General features: G+C 47.1%; 1 protein-coding gene across 2 annotated transcripts; it reads left to right on the top strand.

Moving 5' to 3' along the window:
* Positions 1-1,070: 1,070 nt before the first annotated feature.
* On the top strand, positions 1,071-20,917 carry NCL (nucleolin). 2 transcript variants are annotated; one of them, XM_081956059.1, is made up of 15 exons: positions 1,071-1,230; positions 4,010-4,120; positions 4,954-5,203; positions 5,828-5,971; positions 7,635-7,832; positions 8,077-8,154; positions 9,663-9,792; positions 12,377-12,513; positions 13,154-13,277; positions 14,478-14,629; positions 16,302-16,428; positions 16,552-16,703; positions 17,873-17,999; positions 18,951-19,174; positions 20,420-20,917. In XM_081956059.1, exons 1-15 carry the CDS (start codon positions 1,213-1,215, stop codon positions 20,500-20,502), a joined length of 2,055 nt encoding a protein of 684 aa, XP_081812185.1. In that variant the 5' UTR covers positions 1,071-1,212; the 3' UTR covers positions 20,503-20,917. The 2 variants fall into 2 exon arrangements, with proteins under 2 accessions (XP_081812185.1, XP_081812184.1); XM_081956058.1 differs by having other exon boundaries at positions 8,077-8,160.
* The last annotated feature ends 307 nt before the right edge of the window (positions 20,918-21,224 follow it).

The following is a 21,224-nucleotide window of genomic DNA, read 5'->3' as shown; positions in this document are numbered from 1 at the left end:
TGGAGATAGGTCAAACCTCTCTTCTCTGTAACAGCCCCTCAATTCCTAATTTAAAGTTAGTTTCCCCTCACACATATGTGCTAGTCGTTCCCGACTCTAGGAGGCGGTGCTCATCTGTTCCAAAGCCAAAGAGCCAGCGCTGTTCGAAGACGTCTCGGTGGTCATGTGGCTGGCATGACTAAATGCCGAAGGTGCACGGAGTGCTGTTCCCTTCCCACCAAGGGTGGTCCCTATTTTCTCTACTTGCATTTTTTACCTGCTTTCGAACTGCTAGGTTGGCAGAAGCTGGGACAAGTCATGGGAGCTCACTCCGTTACGCGGCGCCAGGGATTCAAACCGCCGAGCTGCCGACCTTTGCTGATCGACAAGCTCAGCGTCTTAGCCACTGAGTCACCCTGAGCGTCTCTTCAATTCCTAATAATTCTTTTCTAATCTGACCATAGAAACAACCCATGGAATAGAAGTTGCCTTCAGAAGTTGTGGGAGCTTCACCACTGGAAGCTTTCAAGAAGAGACTGGACTGCCGTCTGTCAGAAATGGTGCTGGGGGGGGGGGTGGACTAGATGACCTACAAGGCCCCTTCCACTTATTCTGTTATTCACGCCAGATCCATCAGCCACAGAAGAAACTTATTTCCGGGCATAAAGAACCTGAAACGAGAAATTCACAGTAAGAAATGGAGGATTCGACATGCGAGTTGTCTTTATGCACCGGCTGCGTTCACACGATCCCCTCCCCAATCTAGCCAACCACGTTTTGGCGATGCTGATCAGTGCATGGGACAGCACAGAACCCAGCGCCACGTGCAGCCTCACTTCCTCCACCCCGCCGCTTCCGCCCAAGGAGAGCGCACCAATCGGGGAGCCTCGTCTCGCCAGCTCGGTCTCTCCATTGGCTAATGTTTCCTCCGCCCGCCTCCGAAAGAGGCGCGGCTTCTGATAGGATGAGGCGGGGACGGCGCTCATTGGTCCCCCGTGCCCTGTCCGCGAAAGCTCGAACGGCGGGCTGTCCATCCTACCGAGAGGGCGGAGCCTGAGGCTGCGCGGATCCCCGATTGGCCAGAGCAGCCCAGCGGGGGCGGGGAAAAGAGCGAAGAGCTCCCTCAGCCTCCCTCTTTTCGGCTCAGGCGGAGACTCGAGCCAGGCGCTGGGAGCGTGAGGTGGGTTTTTTTTTCGCGCTGCAGCTGAACATCCGGACAACTCCGTCGCCATTATGGTGAAGCTCGCTAAGGTGAGACGCGCGGCCTAGCCTGAGAGGATGATGGCGGCGGCGGCGGCCTTAAAACAGCCAGGCTATTGAAGGGGCGGGGGGGGGCGGGTTGACGAGGGCGGGCAACACCCGCGGCCTTGCGCGCGCGCGTGGCGGTTTCTAGGCCTCCCCCGCGCGCAATCCGTGAAAGAAAGCAAAGCGGGGACGAGGGTAATTAGAAACGGTTTAAGCCCCCCCCCCTTTTTCCCCCTATTCCTTCCCTCGCGCTTTGAAGCCCTCACACGCGCTCGGCGGTCGAACGTTCGGCGGTTTCTAGGCACCCCCCCCTCGCGCGCGTTTCGGACCGGCATTGAGAGAGAGCGAGCGAGCGCGCGCGCCTGCTTGCCGCGAACGGTTTCTAGGCGCCCAGCCTGCCTCGCGCCGCCCGACGTCGCTCCTGCTGCGCGCGTGCGTAGAGAGAGAAAAAAAGACAGACAAGACCTCCCGTTCCCGGGCGCGCGGGTTTTCCCGTCGCGCGCGGGCACGCGCACCCGACCACGTGACAGCGACTCCTTTCCCGAGAGCACGTGAAGGGGGGGGAAAGAAAGCCGCGCTTCCTCGTGGATGGGTGGACGGAGCGGGATGGCGGGTTCCCACGTGGTGCCTCCGCGGTGCTTTCGCCCGGCTATGGATCTCCCCGCCCCACCTGGAACTTCGGGGGCCCTCCCGATCTGGCCTTAGGCCGGGCGGGAAGCCGGATGGCTGCCCACGAGGCCTCGAGTGGGAGATTCTCCGGTCCCTCCTGGGTGTCATAAATGGGCCTCCCAGTGGAGGGGGGGAGTTTATGCACACCCTAACCCAGTGATTCCCAATATTTTTTGGCCATGCCCCATCTAAGCACCTCTAAAATTCTGATCCCCCCCCTCTGACATATAATTTCTACTTTGCTCAAAAAGTGAACTCCACTTAGGCGGAGGAAGCCTAAAAGGCCATTGGCTTGGTTTAAACAAGGTTCCAGTTGCCCCCATTAAGAAATCAAATTGCCCCCCCCCCACCTGGGAACCACTGGCCTAACCTTAAGTCAACTCAAAAGGGGGGGGTGCCCTCAAGGGAGGCTGGATGGTAGGCTTGCCTCCAATTTTGCGATTGAAGCAGGCCCCAGAAAAGGATCCCCCTCACCCTGACCCCTAAAAACCTTTTTCTGAGGTGGTGTGTAAAGCATGTGGTCTGCCACATGTCAGGGTGATGGAACAACAGGGCTGTTGAAGGCGCCTTGGAGGTCGTCTAGTCCAACCCCCGGTTCAAGCAGGTGCTCCTACACCACTTGAGATAAATGATTGTCCAATTGCTTCTTAAAAGCCTCCAGGGATGGAGCACCCTCTAAGTTGCTTCTCTCCTTGATTTTCATCCATGGCTTCTTGTCCTGCCTTCTGGTGGTTTGAAGAATAGTTCGATTCCCTCTTCTTTGGGGCAGGCCCTCAAATATTGGAAGGCTCCTATGTCGACCCTAATCCTTCTCTTTGTTAAACTACAGATACCCAATTCCTGCAACCGTTTGCCTTCAGTCCCCTAATTATCTTTGTTGCTCTTCTAGGTCTTCTAGTCCAACCCTCTGCTCAAGCCAGGACACCTTGTACCATTTCAGACAATTGTCCAATCTTGTAAAAACCTCCAGGGTTGGATCACCCACAAGACTGCTCCCCAAGGGGGTTATTCCTTATCCTATAAATACGGTTGGCTCAAGGGAAGGTTACTCTTACCTTTAGCAGATTTCAACGCATTTGATCAAGGTTTTATTTTTTGTATCGACATTTGTGCTTTTAAAAATCGCCATCCCTGTACAGCCCCCTGAAACCATCCAAATCAGGGACTCTTGAACAGCAAAAAGTGATTTGTTTAGAAATGAACTGTAGTAAAAATGCAGAACATTTCATTTTGAGCCGTTTCAGGTGGTGAATCCTGCAAAAATCCCATTTCTAGTATGAAATTGAGTGTTTTGAGCATTTTGGGATTTGGACTTTGAAACTGAGTGTCTCGTGGAACCATTTTGAGATTAAACTTTTTCACACGTCTGCAGTGCATCGTTTTTGATTTCTAATCTTTATTTCAGCAGGTTGATTGATACACATGCTGCCAAATAGACACCCAGCTATTTTTCACTAATACTATGAAGCACTTAGGTGATTGAAAAAGAAAATAACTTCAGTGGTTTAGATTTTAAGGATGAGGCGGCCCAGCAAATTCAAATCATGAAAAGTCCTTCATGATAGTATGACAAATAAAACTACCTAATCATTGCAGAGCGAAATGCTGATGGAAGACTCATTTATGAACAAAACTCATTTGCAATTCCAAATACTTACAAATAATTATAAGATTGTGCAATAAATATACAAGTAGTCTTATCCTGGGACACACATATTTGCCTTGATTTGTGAAAACCAGTGATGCTGGCTGGAAGTTACAAATCATGGTTGCATATTACACCATGGTGATTCACTTTATGGCTGCTGCTGGAATTGACAGTAAGTGGGCCCAGTTACGTTTCGCTTACTTAATTACTCAGTAAGGACTGTAACATCTGGCTAGCTGTAGATATTTTAGATCATGTGTGTCCAACCTTTTGGCTTGCTTGGGCCTCATTGAGTCAAGAATTGCCTTGTGCTACCTATAAAATATATACTTTGTGCATATAAAAATATAAACTCTACCCAATTTTGTGTGGTTGCAGTTGTCCAGGGTTTCATGTGGGCCGTGGGCTGGAACCGCCTATTCTAGATGGTGAGAAAAATTAAGACCCCACATATTTTTTGTTTCACAGAACGTTAAAAATCAGCCCAAACAAAAGAAAATGACTACCCTTCCCCCAAAGGAAATTGATGACAGTGAAGAAGAAGAGTCATCAGAAGAAGAGGAGAGCAGCGAGGAAGAGGTGAGAACCACTGTGGTGTGGTGAAGGTGCTGTGCTGGGAGCAGAGATCTGAGTTCTGTTTCAGCCTCAGCCATGGAAGTCATTTGGGAGACTTGCTGTGTTTCCCAATTCAATCTTTTGCACAAGAGGCATTAATGTGACAATAATAAGACAGAGTGCTCTGAACACAACTTTGAGCTTCCAAACGATCTTTGCCTTAAATCATCCATTTCACATTATATTAGAAACACAGTTAGAATGGAAAGCTACTCCTGTTTTCATTGTGCCTCCTCCCCATGTAACTTGAACATATGGAATCTGATAAAAGCACATAGGTAGTTCTCAAGGATCATAAGTGGGATTGGAAGTCCAGGCATCCAAATAGCCTGAAGTAATTTTCTGGCTTTTTTTGTGATGGTCTTTAGCCCCGCCCATTCATTTGCTGGAAATTGGCAAAAGTGCCATAATTGGCAAGAAAACAAACAAACCAACATAAAACATCATGTGACCACATGCTTCCACAATGGATAACGGTGGTCACATGGTGGGGGTGATAGGGGGCTTTTCTAGCCGTAAGCCCCCATTATGTGACCATTGCAAGTTCACACTGTTGCAAAACAGGGTGTTATCATTCAAGAACTGCCTGTAAATGAAAATATTCAGTTTATACATGAGTGATGACTCTTCCCCAAATTGAATTATGACTGCACAGTAGCTTTTTCCTGCTGGGCTATAATTTTTGACTTAAAAACAATTACTGAAACTATTTCCTTAGTGGATTTTTATAGCAATTTCCCTTATATTGGGGGCTGCTAGATAGCTCTGCCTATCATAGTAATGTGTTTTCCCTGCAGATGCTTGCTCCTAAGAAAGCCGCTACCCCAGCAAAAGCAGCTACTCCCAACAAAAAGGCAGCCACTCCTGCGAAGAAGACAGTAGCTACTCCTGCCAAGAAAGCAGCTGCTCCTCCTCCTGCAAAGAAGACACCGGTCCCTGCCAAAGGAGCAAAAAATGGGAAGAATGCAAAGAAGGAAGAAAGTGAGGAGGAAGATGAGGAGGATGAGGACGAGGAGGAGGATGAGGAGGAAGATGATAGTGAGGAAGGTAAATTGGACCGGGTAAACAAGGATGTTGTAAATGTTGTATATTGCTGTATATTGCAGTTGAGTGGTTAATAGATTCATACATACATATTAAATAAATGAATGATAATACAAATAGTCCTCGACTTACAACGAGACCAGAATTTCTGTTGCTAAGTCAGACACTTGTTAAGTGAGTTTTGCCCCATTTTTTGAACCTTTTTGCCACGGTTGATAAGTGAATCTGGCTTTCCCCTTGGCTTTACATGTGAGAGGGTCGCAAAAGGGGATCACGTAACCCCCAGGGACATGGCAATTGTCGTAAATATGAAACAGTTGAGTAAGTCACATGACTATGGGAATGCTGTAATGGTCATAAGTATAAACAAAGTTCCTTTTTCCAGTGCTGTTTTAACTTTGAACAGTCACTAAACGAGCTGTTGTAAGCCGAGGACTACCTGTATCAATATTCCTTACATTTGGCACTCCAAGCTACATGGGCACGTAGAAAGGATCTTCCCCGCTCATCTCAGTAGGGCCCCCCTGTTTTTTTCTTACTCCATCATTTTTCAAAAGGAGAGTTAATTTATTAAATATAAACTGATTGGTTGATTGATTAAGAACTAACCTAAGTAAACTGCTACAGATGAATCTGAGGAGGAACCTGCTGTGCCAGTGAAGAAACGGGGTGCCCAGGCACCTCAAAAGAAGCCTACTGTAGCCCCTGTCAACCTGAAGCAACTGGACGAGGACGAGGAGGAAGAGGAAGAGGAGGACAGTGAAGATGAAGGTACGTCTCCTTGAGAGAAGTGCAGCTTTTACTTAAAAAGAAGGGCTAGGTAGCAAAAGCGTAGCGATTCTGTGAGGGTGTAGATCAGAGGTGGGTTGCTCCCAGTTTGGCCGTGATCGAGCGAACTGGTAGTGGTGGGAGGCTCCGCCCAGACGCTTCTCCCATGTGCAGAAGCGTTACGAGCGAACGAGTAGTAAAAAAAATGGAAACCCACCACTGGTGTAGATGCCTTCACTCCTTGCAACAAACTCAGGTACAACTGAGTTGGGTTTAACAAGGAGGAGAGCAGTTAAACGTAAGGAATTAGCAGAGAGGAAGCGGGCGGGGTTATTGTGAGAAGGGGTGGTAGGAAAGCATCAGCACAAATGATGAGTTTTGGGACTTAATACTGATCTGGTGATGTCTTCTGCAAGTTCTGATGTGTTGATTCCACTCCTAAGTCCAATTACAGAAGAAGAGTAGCTCTTAAACAGCATTTTTTTTAAAATGGTCTGAGTTGAGGGGGATTTTAGAATGGCAGGTGACCCTACAGGTAGTCAGTCCTCAGTTCATTTAGTGACCATTCAAAGTTACAACGGCACAGAAAAAAGTAACTTATTACCGTTTTTCACACATACGACCGTTGCAGCATCCCCATGGTCAGGTGATTAAAATCTGGGTTCTTGGCAACGGACACCATGGCTTGACCTAACAAACCATGGCGAATCCAGATTCACTTAACAACTGTGTTGCTACCTTAACCACTGCCATTTTTGCTTCAACAGCTGTGGCGAGAAAGATGGTACAAAGGGGCAAAACGCAACTCAGCAACAGAAATTGTGGGCTCAATTGTGGTCGTACGTTGAGGGCTACCTGTATGTTGTTCTGTTTATGGAGATTCCCAGTCATTCACGTCATTGGCCCAAAGGTCCTTTTTTTTTTTTTTTCAAGAGGCAACTGGACTTTTTCCATTGAAGACATTTCGCTTCTCATCCAAGGAGCTTCTTCAGCTCTGACGGGATGGTAAGGAATAGAAGGATGTATACTCCTGTAAGTATATATGGGACACAGTGGCTAAGATGCTGAGCTTGTCAATCAGAAAGGTCAGCGGTTCGAATCCCTAGCACCGTGTAACGGAGTGAGCTCCCGTGACTTGTCCCAGCTTCTGCCAACCTAGCAGTTCGAAAGCACATAAAAATGCAAGTAGAAAAATAGGCACCACCTTTGGTGGGAAGGGAACAGTTCTCCGTGCTCCTTCAGCATTGAGTCATGCCGGCCACATGACCACGGAGACATCTTCGGACAGCGCTGGCTCTTTGGCTTTGAAACAGATGAGCACCGCCTCCTAGAGTCGGGAACGACTAGCACATATGTGCAAAGGGAACCTTCACCTTTACTAAGTATAAAGGAGTATAAATCCTTCCATTTCCCACCATCCAATCAGAGTTGAAGAAGCTTGGAGAAGAAGCAAAACATCTTCAAGGAAAAACCAGAAAGTCCAGTTGCCTCTTGGAAAAAAAACACCTTTGGGACATCTCTCTTTACATTGATTAGGACTAGTAGAGCATTTTCAGTAGAGATGGGGAGAGGTGAAGAGAAGGTGCTTCTTGGGAGTTTGTCTTGGGCCAACACCTGCGGACCGCGGGAGTTAACTCAGGATGGCTATCCTGTTAATTGGCTTTAGAGTCCGAAGATGAGCCCATGGAAATCACTCCAGCAAAAGGAAAGAAAGCTGTTCCGGCTAAAGCAACCCCTGCCAAGGCAGCCCCAGCCAAGGAGGATTCGGAGGAAGAAGACGAAGACTCTGAGGAGGAGGAGGAAGACGAGGAGGAGGAGGAAGGGGATGAAGAGGAAGATGACGAGGATGACGACGAGGATGAAGGTGAGTTAACCTGTCCCGCTGCTTTTGCATTAGGTCCACCGTAGGGTCCCAACGCTGGAAATGATGATTTCTCGCTGAACTGATGTGATCCAAAATCACACATGAGCAAATCCTCAAGATAGTCAAGTCCTGATCCAGCGTTACTTTGGGGCACTCTTGTCTCGCAGGCTTTTTTCCCCTGTTATGTGCATTTTCTTTTCTTTTTTTTTTTAAAAAAAATCTGTTTCCCCTTTTAACTCCCCAGACGCTCTTCCTGGAAAACGCAAGAAGGAATTAGCCAAGCAAAAAGGTGCCCCAGATGCCAAGAAGAAGAAAACGGAAGGTGAAGGCAAGGCGTCCCAACAAAATTGCTAATAATTACTACTTCTCTCTCCATGTCCCTTAACTTGGCTTCAAATAATTTAATCATCCAATTCTGAAAATTTCAAACAGGTGATAAGATAGTCTAAGCCAGGGGTGTCCAAACTTGGGAACTTTAAGACTTGTGGACTTCAACTCCCAGAATTCCCCAGCCAGTTGAAGTCCACAAGTCTTAAAGTTCCCAAGTTTGGACACCCCTGGTCTAAGCTCAAGAATAGCAATAGCATTTTAGGCTTATATCCCGCCCCGTAGCCGTTTACAGCACCCTCTGGGCAGTTTACAATGGAGAAGCATCATTTGCTTATTGTCCCCAACAATCTGGGTCCTCATTCGACCGACCTCGGATGGTTGGAAGGCTGAGTCAACCTTAAGCCCCATCAGGATCAAACTCCTGGCAGTGGGCAGAGTCAACCTGCGACACTGCAGTATGACCACTGCGCCATCAGGGCTCCTGTAAAGGTAGCAGGGCGAAGCCAATCGTTAAGATCTTGTTAGTCTGCCCCCAGAATATGAATTGTTATCCCTAACCTGTGAGCCATGGCCCATTACCAATCCACAGCCTATTTGTAACTGGGCCCCATGAGAGATTGTTGCGTGCCCGCAAAGCCCTACTCACAAACATTGGGGGGGCTCGGGGCCCCACTTGTGCGAGCATTGCGGGCACTCACACAAAGCGACAGGGCCTCACACACGTACTTGCCCTTTCCAGAAAACCATCCCCCCCCCCTCCCGCTCCGGCCACCAACACAGAAAGGTTGGGGAACTCTGCCTTAGAGGATAATACAGGTAGTCCTTCAATTACTGCAGTTCATTTGGTGACTGTTCAGAGTTACAACAACACTGGAAAAAGTGACTTTTGGCCATTTTTCACATTTATGACCATAGCAGCATCCCCAGGGACATGTGATTTACATTCAGAGGCTTGGCAACTGACTCTCACTTATGATGGTTGTTGCACTGCCCGGGGGTGGGTGGGTCATCTGCTCCCCTTTGGTGACCTTCTGATAAGCAGAATCAATTGGGGAGCAGAGTCACTTAACAATTGCAATGAATTCACTTAATAAATGTGGTGAGAAAAATCGTAAAATGGGTCAAAATCACTCATTCTGGTCTCAGATACAGTGGTAAGTTGAGGACTACCAGTAGTTCTGCATTACTATCCTACTTTTCCCCAAAATTGCAGTTGAATAAGATAGGCCAGGGGTGTCCAAAGTTGGGGACTTTAAGACTTGTGGACTTCAACTCCCAGAATTCCCCAGCCAGCCATGCTGGCTGGGGAATTCTGGGAGTTGAAGTCCACAAGTCTTAAAGTCCCCAACTTTGGACACCCCTGAGATAGGCCAAAGTAGCAAGGAACTGAGGGTTAGGTTTGGTTTTTTTTTTAACTTTCTGTGCATCTTTCCACCAGCACTTCCTGCTGATCCTGGGAATAATTTACCAGATGTCTTCATCTCTCCTTTACCTTTGCAGAGGCTGCCTTCTCTCTCTTTATGAGTAATCTCAATTCAAGCAAGAACTTTGAAGAACTCAAGGCTGCCATCAGAGATTTCTTTGCCAAAAAGGATCTTCAAGTCCAAGAAGTCAGACTTGGCAATTCAAGGTAAGAACTTCGCTAGGTTGGAAATATGAGGTGAGGGGGAGAGGAAAGGGAGATTTTTCTTTCTAAAAAATAATAATAGAAGAATTTAACTTGAAAGCTACCTTTCCCAACCTCATGGATCCTAGAGGTGAGGGGATTGTACCTTGGGATTTGTAGACATTCAGTTGCTGAATGAAAAATTGTTTATACATTTGTAAAAGCCACAAACCTAAGGGAGATGGCTAATCCAAGCCGAAAATAAACTTGGACCTTACCAAAGAGTACAAAACTGAGCAGAATGAACTAATAAAAACGAGAAATGTGTTAGGACTGGGTTAGAGGTTAAAATGAACCTATAGTTATAGTTGATTGCAAACTGAACATGAGTGAATGGTACATTATGACTGCTTTCAAAAGCTAATATAGTTTAAGCTGTATCCATAAAATGCACCTTCCAAATAATGAGAAATAATAATTTCATTATATTCTGCAGACGGTCAGAATCATAGAATCCTAAGGCTGGAAGGGATCCTGGAGGTCTTCTAGTCCAACCCCCTTCCCAAGGCGGGAGTCCTTATACCATCCTGGCCAAATGATCGCTCAGTCTTTTCTTGAAAACCTTCAGCAATGGAATGGCCACAACTCTTGGGAGGCAAACTGTCCCATTGCTAAACCGTTCTCACTTGTTAGAAAATTCCTCTTTAGTTCCAGGTAGCATCTGATGAGCTTTTTTCACCCATTGCTTCGTGACCTGCCCTTGGGTGCTTTGGAGAATAAATCAACCACTACTTCTCTCATGCAAGCACTAGAAGACAGCGATCATGTATTCCCCCCACCCCCCCCAAATCCTTATTTTTGTTAGGGTAGACATATCTCCCTTAGCTGTTCATCACATGGTTTAGCCTCCAGATTCCTGATCATCTGGTCGCCACAATGTAAAAAAGATGTGGAGACTCTAGAAAGAGTGCAGAGAAGAAGAGCAACAAAGAGGATTAGGGGACTAGAGACTAAAACATATGAAGAACAGTTGCAGGAACTGGGTATGTCTAGTGTGATGAAAAGAAGGACTAGGGGAGACAGGATAGCAGTCTTCCAATATCTCAGGGGTTGCCACAAAGAAGAGGGAGTCAAACTATTCTCCAAAGCACCTGAACAAGAAGCAATGGGTGGAAACTAATCAAGGAGAGAAGCAACTTAGAACTGAGGAGAAACTTCCTGACAGTGAGAACAATTAATCAGTGGAACAGAAGTTGCCTCCAGAATTTGTGAATGCCCCAACACTGGAAGTCTTTAAGAAGATGTCGGATAGCCATTTGTCTGAAACGGTCTAGGGTTTCCTGCCTAGGCAGGGGGTTGGACTAGAAGACCTCCAAGGTCCCTTCCAACTCTGCTATTGTATTGTATTATCTTTGTCTCATTTCTCTGCACTCTTCCTAGAGCTTCGATATTTTTTTTGTATGATACAGTCCTGGGGCCTCATTGCAAATTCGTCTTTTATCATTGGGATGTTTCTGTGTTTATACAGATGTTATGTCCCTTTTGAAAGTGTCTACTTGTTGATGGGGTAATCTGGGAATGGAGCTTTGAGTAAAGTAGCAGGCATTGAACAAATGAGTGGGCCAATGAGAGAGCCATCCTGCAGCCCCCCCCCCTCCCCCACCACTTGTGTACAAGAGACAATAAATGATGCTGCATGTTATTGCAAAGCTGCTAAGATAATCTTGGTTTGATTGCTCTACTGAGTTTATGAATTAATGTGTGTACCTTACAGTCTTGAATCCTGCCAGCATTCAGATTTAGGAATACTGTTTTAAATGCTATGAGCTTCTACTGCTTCACAGTGCTTTTACAGCCCTCTCTAAGCGGTTTAGAGTCAGCCTCTTGCCCCCAACAATCTGGGTCCTCATTTTACCCACCTCGGAAGGATGGAAGGCTGAAAGGCTGAGTCAACCTTGAGCCTGGTGAGATTCGAACGGCCAAATTGCAAGCAGCCGTCAGTCAGCAGAAGTAGCCTGTAGTACTGCACTCTAACCACTGCACCACCGGGCTCATAATAGCTTTCTGAAGGCTTCCTGATTAGCAGTATGAGTACATGTTTTGGCTTGAAAAGCCTCGAACACTTTTTCACAAAATTTTCCGAGCTGATTACTTTCCTCGGTTTGAATGGCTGTTCAGGAATACTCTTGCTGCACTTCAGAGGGCAAAAAACAATTCCACTTGGATCAGCTTGGTTTAGTTTTGGTGGGCCCATGCTTGCATTCTGCCCAGTCTCTTGTGGGCCCCTTTTGTGGAGATGGAGTACATTTAGAAGCTTATGGTCTGGTAAGATACAGTATGTATGTGTATACCCTTGTGGGCTGTAGGTGCATATTGTGGCCTGTTGAGGATTTTTTGTGTCTATCTCTTTAGCACTTCAAGTAAAAGAACATTTCAAACAACAAGAATGATAGAACTAAATAACAAAAGGGAGGGAGGGAATCATCTCAGTAAAGATCCAGCTATCTTCGTTTCCTTGAAATTGGATGGCAGTTGAACTTGAGAAAGCAATCGTGTGCTTAATGCTTTTTGTTTTTTAAAGACTGAATTTTTTCCCTCTGTCATGCAGGAAGTTTGGCTATGTAGATTTCTCCTCTGAAGCCGAACTGGATAAAGCCCTCAAATTAAATGGGAAAAAACTGATGGGCCTGGAAATGAAACTAGAAAAAGCAAAGAGTAAAGAGAGCATGTGGGAGAATAAAAAAGGTGAGTAACATTACACTTCCACATATTTTGTTTGGCAGCACTTTATATATACACAACCATGTCCCTGATGCAGCAATTAGGCTATAGTAATTAAGGCATCAGGTGAAAAACTGGGAGAAGGTGAGTTCTAGTCCTACCTTGGTCTGGATCCCAGCTGGATGACCTTAAAGCCAATCACATTCTAGGGGGGAGGAGGGAGGCAAGGGCAACCACTTCTTATAAAACGTTGTCAAGGTAACATTCCGGGGCCATCCGGACAGTTGCTAACAGGCAAACACCAACTCAAAGGTGTGTCTACAACAGAAAGACACACACGTAAGGCTAGTTAACTCTTAAATATTCCTCCAAAAGCTTTTTATGAAAGCAAGTCCTCCCCTCGCGTGCCAGATTAGAGCTGAAGTTCTAAAAAGAACAGAGGAAAATGTATTCACCGGGCAGGAAAACTTATCTTTCCAGCTCAGTGATGCCTATTCTGATAGCTACTAAGCCCTGAAGAAATCCGTGGGTGTCCAGCTGAAGTTCTGTATGGTTGTGACCTTTCCCCCCCCCCCTCTAATCAGTTGCACTTTTGATTGACTGGTTGGCCAGCAGGGTGCAAGTGAAGTTGTAATATGTGGGCTTTTTTTCTCTCTCTCTCTAGAGAGGGAATCCAGGACCATTTTCGTGAAGAACCTTGCTTACAGTGTCACCCAGGATGAGCTGCGTGCCGCATTTGAGGATGCCGTCGAGGTCAGGCTGGTCTCCAAGGATGGGAATAGCAAAGGGTGCGTTGCTCTTAAGAACCCCAGTCTGGTTTTATTTCTTTGTCGTAAGATTTGTGCTGCTTTCCTTTTTAAACAGTTTAAGGAAATTCTCTCATTGTCATCACATCCCTGTAACAAAGAAAGTCTTTGTGTTTAAAATCTCCATGTAGGTGTCATCTATTTTGCAGTTCTTGTGCCCATTCGGCTAAAGATTAACGCTGCAAAAACAAGCTAGGAGAGAAACTACACCACCCGGCAAATTAGCCAGTCATGAATTTGTACCAAAGTGAACATTTATTTATTTAGCATATGGCAGGGGTGTCCAAACTTGGCAACTTTAAGACTTGTGGACTTCAACTTCCAGAATTCCCCAGCCAGCTGGGGAATTCTGGAAGTTGAAGTCCACAAGTCTTAAAGTTGCCAAGTTTGGACACCCCTGCCATATGGCATAGAGCACACGTATAGCAGTAATAAAATTATATGGAACGAGCACATCATAATAGGGTACATTTATGATAGAAATATATAGTCAATGTTGTAAGGTTTGGAGAATTCAAGGAATTATACATTGGTTATAGGTTACGTTTTAAAATACGTTGATTCATAAGCGTTCTATATATTCATATCTAGGCCAAAATGAACAAAAAAAAGTTCAGGGGAACCCCCCCCCCCCAAAAAAAATTACCCTTTTGGTTGAATTAGTTAATAAAAGCCAAACCTGAAGGAATGGACTGAATTAACAGCTTCTCTGGGAAGCTAGCTAGGAATACAGGTAGTCCTTGACTTATAACAGTATGCTTAGTGACCAAAGTTTTACAACGGCAGTGGAAAAAAGGGACTTTTTCATACTTGCAACTGCTGCAGCTTTCCCGTGACCGTGTGATCAAAATTCATGGTGCTTGGCAACTGACTCATACCTATGACCGTTGCGGTGTCCCCTTTTGCGACCTTCCAACAAGCAAAGTCAGTGGGGAAGCCAGATTCACTGAACGACCGTGTTACTAACTTGACAGTTGTGATGATTCACTTAACAACAGTGGCAAGGAAGGTCACGAAAGGAGGCAAAACTCCCTTAACGAATGTCTCACTTTTGAATGTTGGGCTCGGTTGTGGTCGTAAGCCGAGGACGAGCGGCATGAGCAGTCAAGTAGCTTGTCGGAACGGCTTCCCAGACAAACCTTGGGCAAAAGCCGTAACGCTGCTCCCTCCCTTTCACTCCAGGATTGCCTACATCGAATTCAAAAGCGAGGCCGATGCGGAGAAAGCTTTGGAGAAGCAGGGGATGGAGATAGACGGGCGTCCCATTGTCCTTGACTACGTAGGTGAAAAGAGCCAGCAGGATAGCAGGAAACCTGGCAAGGGAGCCCCCTCAGGTAAGGTGCCCAGGTGGATCCACTTGGGTTGACGAAAACTGCCTCTGCTGCAAAGAGGCCTCCAGAATTAACCAGGCATGGAGACTCTTTGGTTTTCATTAACACAAGGAGAACTCTTGGTTTAGCAATAGCACTTAAGACTTAAATTCCGCTCCACAGTGCTTTTACCGCCCTCTCTAAGCGGTTTACAGAATCAGCCTCTTGCCCCCAACAATCTGGGTCCTCGTTTTACTGACCTCAGAAGGATGGAGGGCTGAGTCAACCTTGAGCCAGTCAGGATCAAACTCCTGGCTGTGGGCAGAGGTAGCTCGCAATGCTTCAAACGAAGGATTAGCAATAGAACTTAGACTTATATACCACTTCACAGTGCTTTGCGATTTTACAGAGTCAGCATATTTGCCCCCAACAATCTGGGTCCTTATTTTACGGATGTGGGAAGGATGGAAGGCTGAGTCAACCTTGAGCTGGTCAGGATTGAACTCTTGACTCTGGGAAGAATCAGACTGCCTTTTAACCACTGCCTCCACGGGAGGGAGGGAGGGCAATAGCACTTAAGACTTATATACCGCTTCACAGTGCTTTCCAGCCCTTTCTAAGCGGTTTACAGGGTCAGCCTCTTGCCCCCAACAATCTGGGTCCTCATTTTACCCACCTCGGAAGGACGGAAGGCCCAGTCAACCTTGAGCCAGTCAGGATCGAACTGCTATGGTAGTTGGCAGTCAGCAGAATTAGCCTGCAGTACTGCATATCGATTCACTGTACAGTCAGTCCTCATTTAGCAACCGTTCACAGTTTCAACCATGATGAAAAAAATCCATCCAGTTCTTGCATTTATTGTATTTTTCAAAGTATAAGACGCACCAAGGTTTTGAAGAGGCAATTTTTTTTAAAAAAAGGGTTTTGCACTCTGCAGACCTCGCAAAAATGGCCCACTTTTCGTGAAAACGGGCCCATTCCCCCCCCCCCAAAAGACATAAATAGCCTTTAGGGGGCTTGCAGAGTGCTCCTGGGAGGTGCCCCCCCAAAAAACGAGCAAAAACTGGCCCATTATTTGTCAAAAATTAGGAGGTTTATAGAGTAAGACTCGTTTTTCGCTCATTTCTGCCCTCCCCAGCCCTCAGGAGCACTCTGGAAGCGTCCTAACGGCTCTGCACGGCCATTTTGATGAAGGGGACGGGGTTTTGGGAGGCAAAAAATGCTGTCCTCAGTGTATAAGATGCACCCAGATTTTCAGCCTCTTTTTTGAGGGAAAAAGGTGCATCTTATACTCCAAAGAATTCAGTAAACCTTTGCAAGTCTGTAATGCCAAAGTAAGATCAAAATGAGCCCCAGTAGTTAAACTGCGGAATGGCAGCCAAACTCTGCCCACTGCCAGGAGTTTGATCCTGACCGGCTCAAGGTTGACTCAGCCTTCCATCCTTCTCAGGTCGGTAAACTGAGGACCCAGATTGTTGGGGGGGCAAGATGCAAAACATGCTTCTGCATTGTTTAACCTTAACCACCCAGAGAGGTCTGTAAAGCGCTATGGTATATAAACCTGAGTGCTTACAAGCACGGTGGTTTCACTTAGTGACCACTTAATGAACAAAAGCGAAGATTGCCTGCATTCATTCTCAAATGCAACGACTCCGTGACGGGCCGCTCTCAATGGGAAGTGTGGTTTTTTGCACAGGGGGAGAATCCAAGACGCTGGTGGTGAACAACCTGTCTTACGATGCGACCGAGGAAAGCCTCCAGGAGGTCTTTGAGAAAGCATCGGCCATCAGGATTCCCCAGAACAACCAGGGACGGCCCAAAGGGTGAGTAGGGGCCGAGATGAGCCACCCCCAGGCGGAAGGGAGAGGCTGGCCATAGAGGGGAGAGGAGCTGGCACCCTTGCGCCCCACAGTTCCTCTGGTGACCCCCGGCTTCTCTTGGGACAGGTACGCCTTTGTCGACTTCGCCACAGCTGAGGACGCAAAGGAAGCCATGAACTCCTGCAATAACACAGAGATTGAAGGCCGCACAGTCAGACTAGAATTCAGCAACTCTGGCGGACAGAACAGAAATGCCAACGTTAAAGGAGGCTTCAGTCGTAAGTAAAGCCCTGCTAACCCACCTGGAGCATGAAGGGGGGGGGGGGGCTTCATTTCTCTCCTGGCCGGTGCTGATTATAGATGCACGCTGGCTTAAAAGACACTGGAGAAGGTCAGTTGTCCCACAGTTCAAGTCCCACTGCCTGTCCTCCCCCTGTGTCTCTGAAGGCAGGTAGTTAACCGGCCGGTCGACCAAATCCCCCAATGCCCCAGGGGCCTGGGACAGCATCGTCCTCAGCCCTGGCCTTTCTAAACATTGATAACAGATTAACAGCCTTGGAAGGGACCTTGGAAGTCATCTAGTCCAATCCCCCCCACCCAAGCAGGAGACCCTACACCATTTCTGACCGATGGCAGTCCAGTCTCTTCTCTTGAAGCCCCCACAACTTCCGAAGGCAACTTTGGTTCCATTGGTGTCAGAAAATGTCTCCTTATTTCCAGGTTGAATCTCTCCTTGATCCGTTTCCATCCATTATTCCTTGTCTGGCCTTTGGGTGCCTTTGGAAAATAGCTTGACCCCCCTCCTCTCTGTGGCAGCCCCTCCAATATTAGAAGATGCTCTCCTGTCTCCCCTGGTCCTTCTCTTCCCTAGACCAGCCATGCCCAGTTCCTGCAACCGTTCATCGTAGGTTTTAGCCTCCAGTCCCCTCATCATCCTGGTTGCTCTTCTCTGCACTCCTTTTACAGAGTCTCCACATTCTTTTTTTATAGTGTGGTGACCAAAACTGGCTGCAATATCCTAAGTGTGGCCTTACTTAGGCTTTATAGAGTGGTATTAGTACCTCTCTTGATCTTGATTCAATCCCTCTATCAATGCAACTGACCCCCTCTTCTTCTGCAGCCCCTCAAATATTGGAAGACTGCTATCCTGTCTCCCCTGGACCTTCTCTTCACTAGACTAGCCAGGCCCAGTTCCTGCAACCGTTCATCGTAGGTTTTAGCCTCCAGTCCCCTCATCATCCTGGTTGCTCTTCTCTGCACTCCTTTTACAGAGTCTCAGCATCTTTTTTAGAGTGTGTTGACATGCCAGAGGAGACGTACCATCCCCACCGGACAGTCCCGGTTCCAGCTCCTCCTCCAAACTGGGCTCCGAGGGGGCCATGACCCAGGACTCCTTTTATCTTACTTTCACCAGTACTGACTCCCGGCATTTTCTCCTGTCATTCAGAGCAGAGCAAAACCCTGTTTGTCAAAGGGCTGTCAGAGGAAACCACCGAAGAGACATTGAAAGAGTCCTTCGATAGCTGCATCGGGGCGAGAATAGTGACCGACAGGGACACCGGCTCCTCCAAAGGGTAGGTGCAGCGGGACATGCGAGGCGGGCAGAGAACACGTGACGCCAACTGCTAGCTGCCCTCAACCAAGAGGCCTCCTCCATGGCTTTTCCTTCTCAATGAGCTCCGTCCTGCCGTGCATTCAGTGGCAGACCACGGATTCGCACGAGAAGAAGAGTAAACCCACAGCCCTGATACCCACCCACCCCAAGTCTCCAACTCCTTTGGGTGAATTAACTCTCACGGCTGCGGGACAACTTTGCACGAGGGCCTCTCACCAATGCGTAGCTTGGCAGGGAAACTCTTAGGGATTTTGGCCCACAATTCTCGGGTCTGGCTGGGCCCCTGAGCTCCAATAAAGCTTCCACCTCCCTCAACAAACGGGGCCACCGGTGATGCCTACCTGGAGGTTTAGAAGATGTGGCAAGCCAGGTGCTTTGATCTCCCCATGCTTTCTGGGGAGAACTTGTTTACAGGTAGTCCTCGACTTAACGTTTCATTTAGTGTCCATTCAAAGTTAACAATGGCACTGAAAAAAGTGACTTATGACCATTTTTTTCACGCTTAAGACCATTGCAACAACCCCAAGAACGGCTGATCAAAATTTGGATCCTTGGCAACCGACTCACTTATGACGGTTTCAATCTCCCAGCCTCACGTGGTCCCCTTTTGTGACCGTCCGACAAGCAAAATCAATGGGGAAGCCAGATTCCTTTAATAACCGTGTTACTAAAAGCACTATGGCAAGAGAGGTCATAAAGCGAGGGAAAACTCACTGAAATATTTCACAGTAGAAATGCTGGGCTCAATTGTGGTCGTAAGACGAGAATTACCTGTAGTCACAGTGCCATTCTCGTTTGTCTCCATGGGTTCCTGGCCTTCAGGACAACAATTGAAGAAGAACAACAACTTGCCTCTCCTAGGGGTGTGTGTGTGTGTGTGTTTCCTGACTTGACTCTCTCTCTCTCTCAGCTTTGGCTTTGTGGACTTCAGCTCCACAGAAGATGCCAAAGCAGCCAAGGAAGCCATGGAGGACGGAGAGATTGATGGAAACAAAGTGACCCTTGATTTTGCCAAGCCCAAGGGGGGCACTCCCCGTGGGGGAGGTGGCGGTGGAGGATTCGGCCGGGGCAGCAGAGGCGGACGCGGCGGCAGAGGTGGATTTGGAGGCCGGGGAGGAGGCAGAGGCTTCGGAGGTGAGTATCCTTCACTCTTGTACGATTCAATGATACGTAGGCAGCTACCCTCAACATGTATTCATTCATTTAGCGACCGTTTAAAGTTACAGCGGTCCTGAAAAGAATGATGGACAACCAGTCCTTGCACTTCCCAACTGTTGCGCCATCCCCGTGATCACATGATCAAAATTGGGGTATTTGGTTGCCGGCCTCTGTTTACGACCGTTGCAGCGTCCTGGGTTAGTGACCACCATTTGCGACCTTCCACGGCTGCCCTCCAACAAGCTCCATGGGGGAAGTTGTATTCACTTTGATAGACTTCATGATTCACTTAACAATTGCAGTGACCCACTTAACAACCGTGGCTGTTAGATTCAACTGATAGTTAGGACTGCAGGAAAAAAAGCAATTGGGACCACCTGCCTCCCACTGAGGACCTTCATAGAGTCGGTCAGAAGGAGGGCAGAGAAAATATCTACAGATCCCTTCGCACCCAGGACATAAACTCTTTCAGCTCCTCCCCTCTGGACACACCACCCCTAGGGCCCTGCACACCAAAACAACTAGACACAGGGACAGTTTTTTCCCCTTTGAGCCATCACTGCCGAACGCCTAATTCCCACAGCTCTAGCCTTACCCTAAGGATACCTACCCATGTAGTAGAGCCGTGTTATTGTTATCCTTCTCATCTTCCCTATTAAACTTTTTCCTCCTGGTCTCTGATGATTATATCACTTTTGTTGTTTGTATCTACACCGAGAGCTTCTGCACTGGAGACAAATTCCTTGTGTGTCCAATCAAGGCCAATAAAGAATGTTCAATATACTATTCTTTTCTATTTTCTGTTCTTTGTGTTCTATGCTTTCGTTTCCATTCTTTCATTTCTCTTACAATTTGTTCTTTTCTATTCATCCTATTCTATTCGTTCTGTTCTTTCTGTTCTATTCTTTCTATTTGTTCTGTTCTATATTTTCTGTTCTATTTGTCCTGTTCTTCTATTTCATTTCCATTCTATTTCTATTTATGCTTTCTGTTCTATTTCGCTTCTATTCTATTCATATTCTATGCTTTCTGTTCTTTCATTTCTATTATTTCTATTTGTTCTGTTCTTTCTGGTCTAATCTACATTCTAATGGGTCACAATTCTCTTTAACACCCACTTTGCTCAGCGACAGAAATCGTGGTCCTAATTCGAGCACCACCTGTAGCTTTGAAGGTTTGCCAAAATTTAATCCACCCTCCTTTCTTCCTTCGTCCTTCCAGGCAGAGGAGGCGGCTTCAGGGGAGGCCGAGGAGGAGGCGGTGACCACAAACCACAAGGGAAAAAGATCAAATTTGACGACTGAAGCGGCGTGCGTTCCTTTGCATCCGAAAGGACTCTGGGGTTTTAATTGGGTCACCTTGAAATGACAGAGCCTTCCGAGGACATTCCAAGACACGCCACAGTCCCCGGGGGGCTCCTCCGAGGGGCCCCCTCCACAAAGAAAACAGCCAATCGACTGCCTGTGGCCGCGCATAAGAACTTTTTAAAAAGCAACAAGAAATGTGGGAGTTGACCCTGTGTCCATGTATTTCCCCCCTGAATTTATAACGTTTTACCCATGTACAAAAATTTAACTTCCTTATACATTTCTGTAGGCTTTTTCTTGGTTTTTTTTTTCCAACCCCCCCCCCAACCCCCCCTTGCTGTAAAAATGCAAAAATGTTTTATCATTTGTGTCTCGGCAAACTGTCTAGGACAGATTAAAGGGCCTAAATGGAGTCTGGTGTGTGTTTGTATCCTGGGCTCGTGTGATTTCAGCTGAGCCTCTTGGGCAATTTTAAAGCAACGGGTGCGGTGCAATCGTGCTCTGCCTACTTCAGATTTACTCCCACAAAGGAGAAGAGTTGTAGCTCAGGGTTGAGAGGAGGGGTCCTTGGTGGTCTCTCTGAGCTGGGTGGTTTTCTTGCAGACCTTTCGTTGCCCATCTAGGTAACATCATCAGGGCCAGAAAGGATGGAGATTTGCAAAGAGGAGGAGAGAGAACTCTGCGGTCCTTGGTGCGCGCTCGTGGTTTTTTTGCAGACG

Source organism: Natrix helvetica, assembly GCF_964273705.1.
Source record: "Natrix helvetica genome assembly, chromosome: 5".
Classification (NCBI taxonomy): domain Eukaryota; kingdom Metazoa; phylum Chordata; class Lepidosauria; order Squamata; family Natricidae; genus Natrix; species Natrix helvetica.
This window is presented reverse-complemented; position numbering and strand designations above follow the sequence as displayed.

Bases quoted from the DNA above. Each gene is read 5' to 3' on its own strand.
- NCL (XM_081956058.1), top strand. The intron at 5,972-7,634 runs GTACGTCTCCTT...AATTGGCTTTAG, and splicing joins GGAGGACAGTGAAGATGAAG to AGTCCGAAGATGAGCCCATG. The intron at 9,793-12,376 runs GTAAGAACTTCG...TCTGTCATGCAG, and splicing joins GTCAGACTTGGCAATTCAAG to GAAGTTTGGCTATGTAGATT.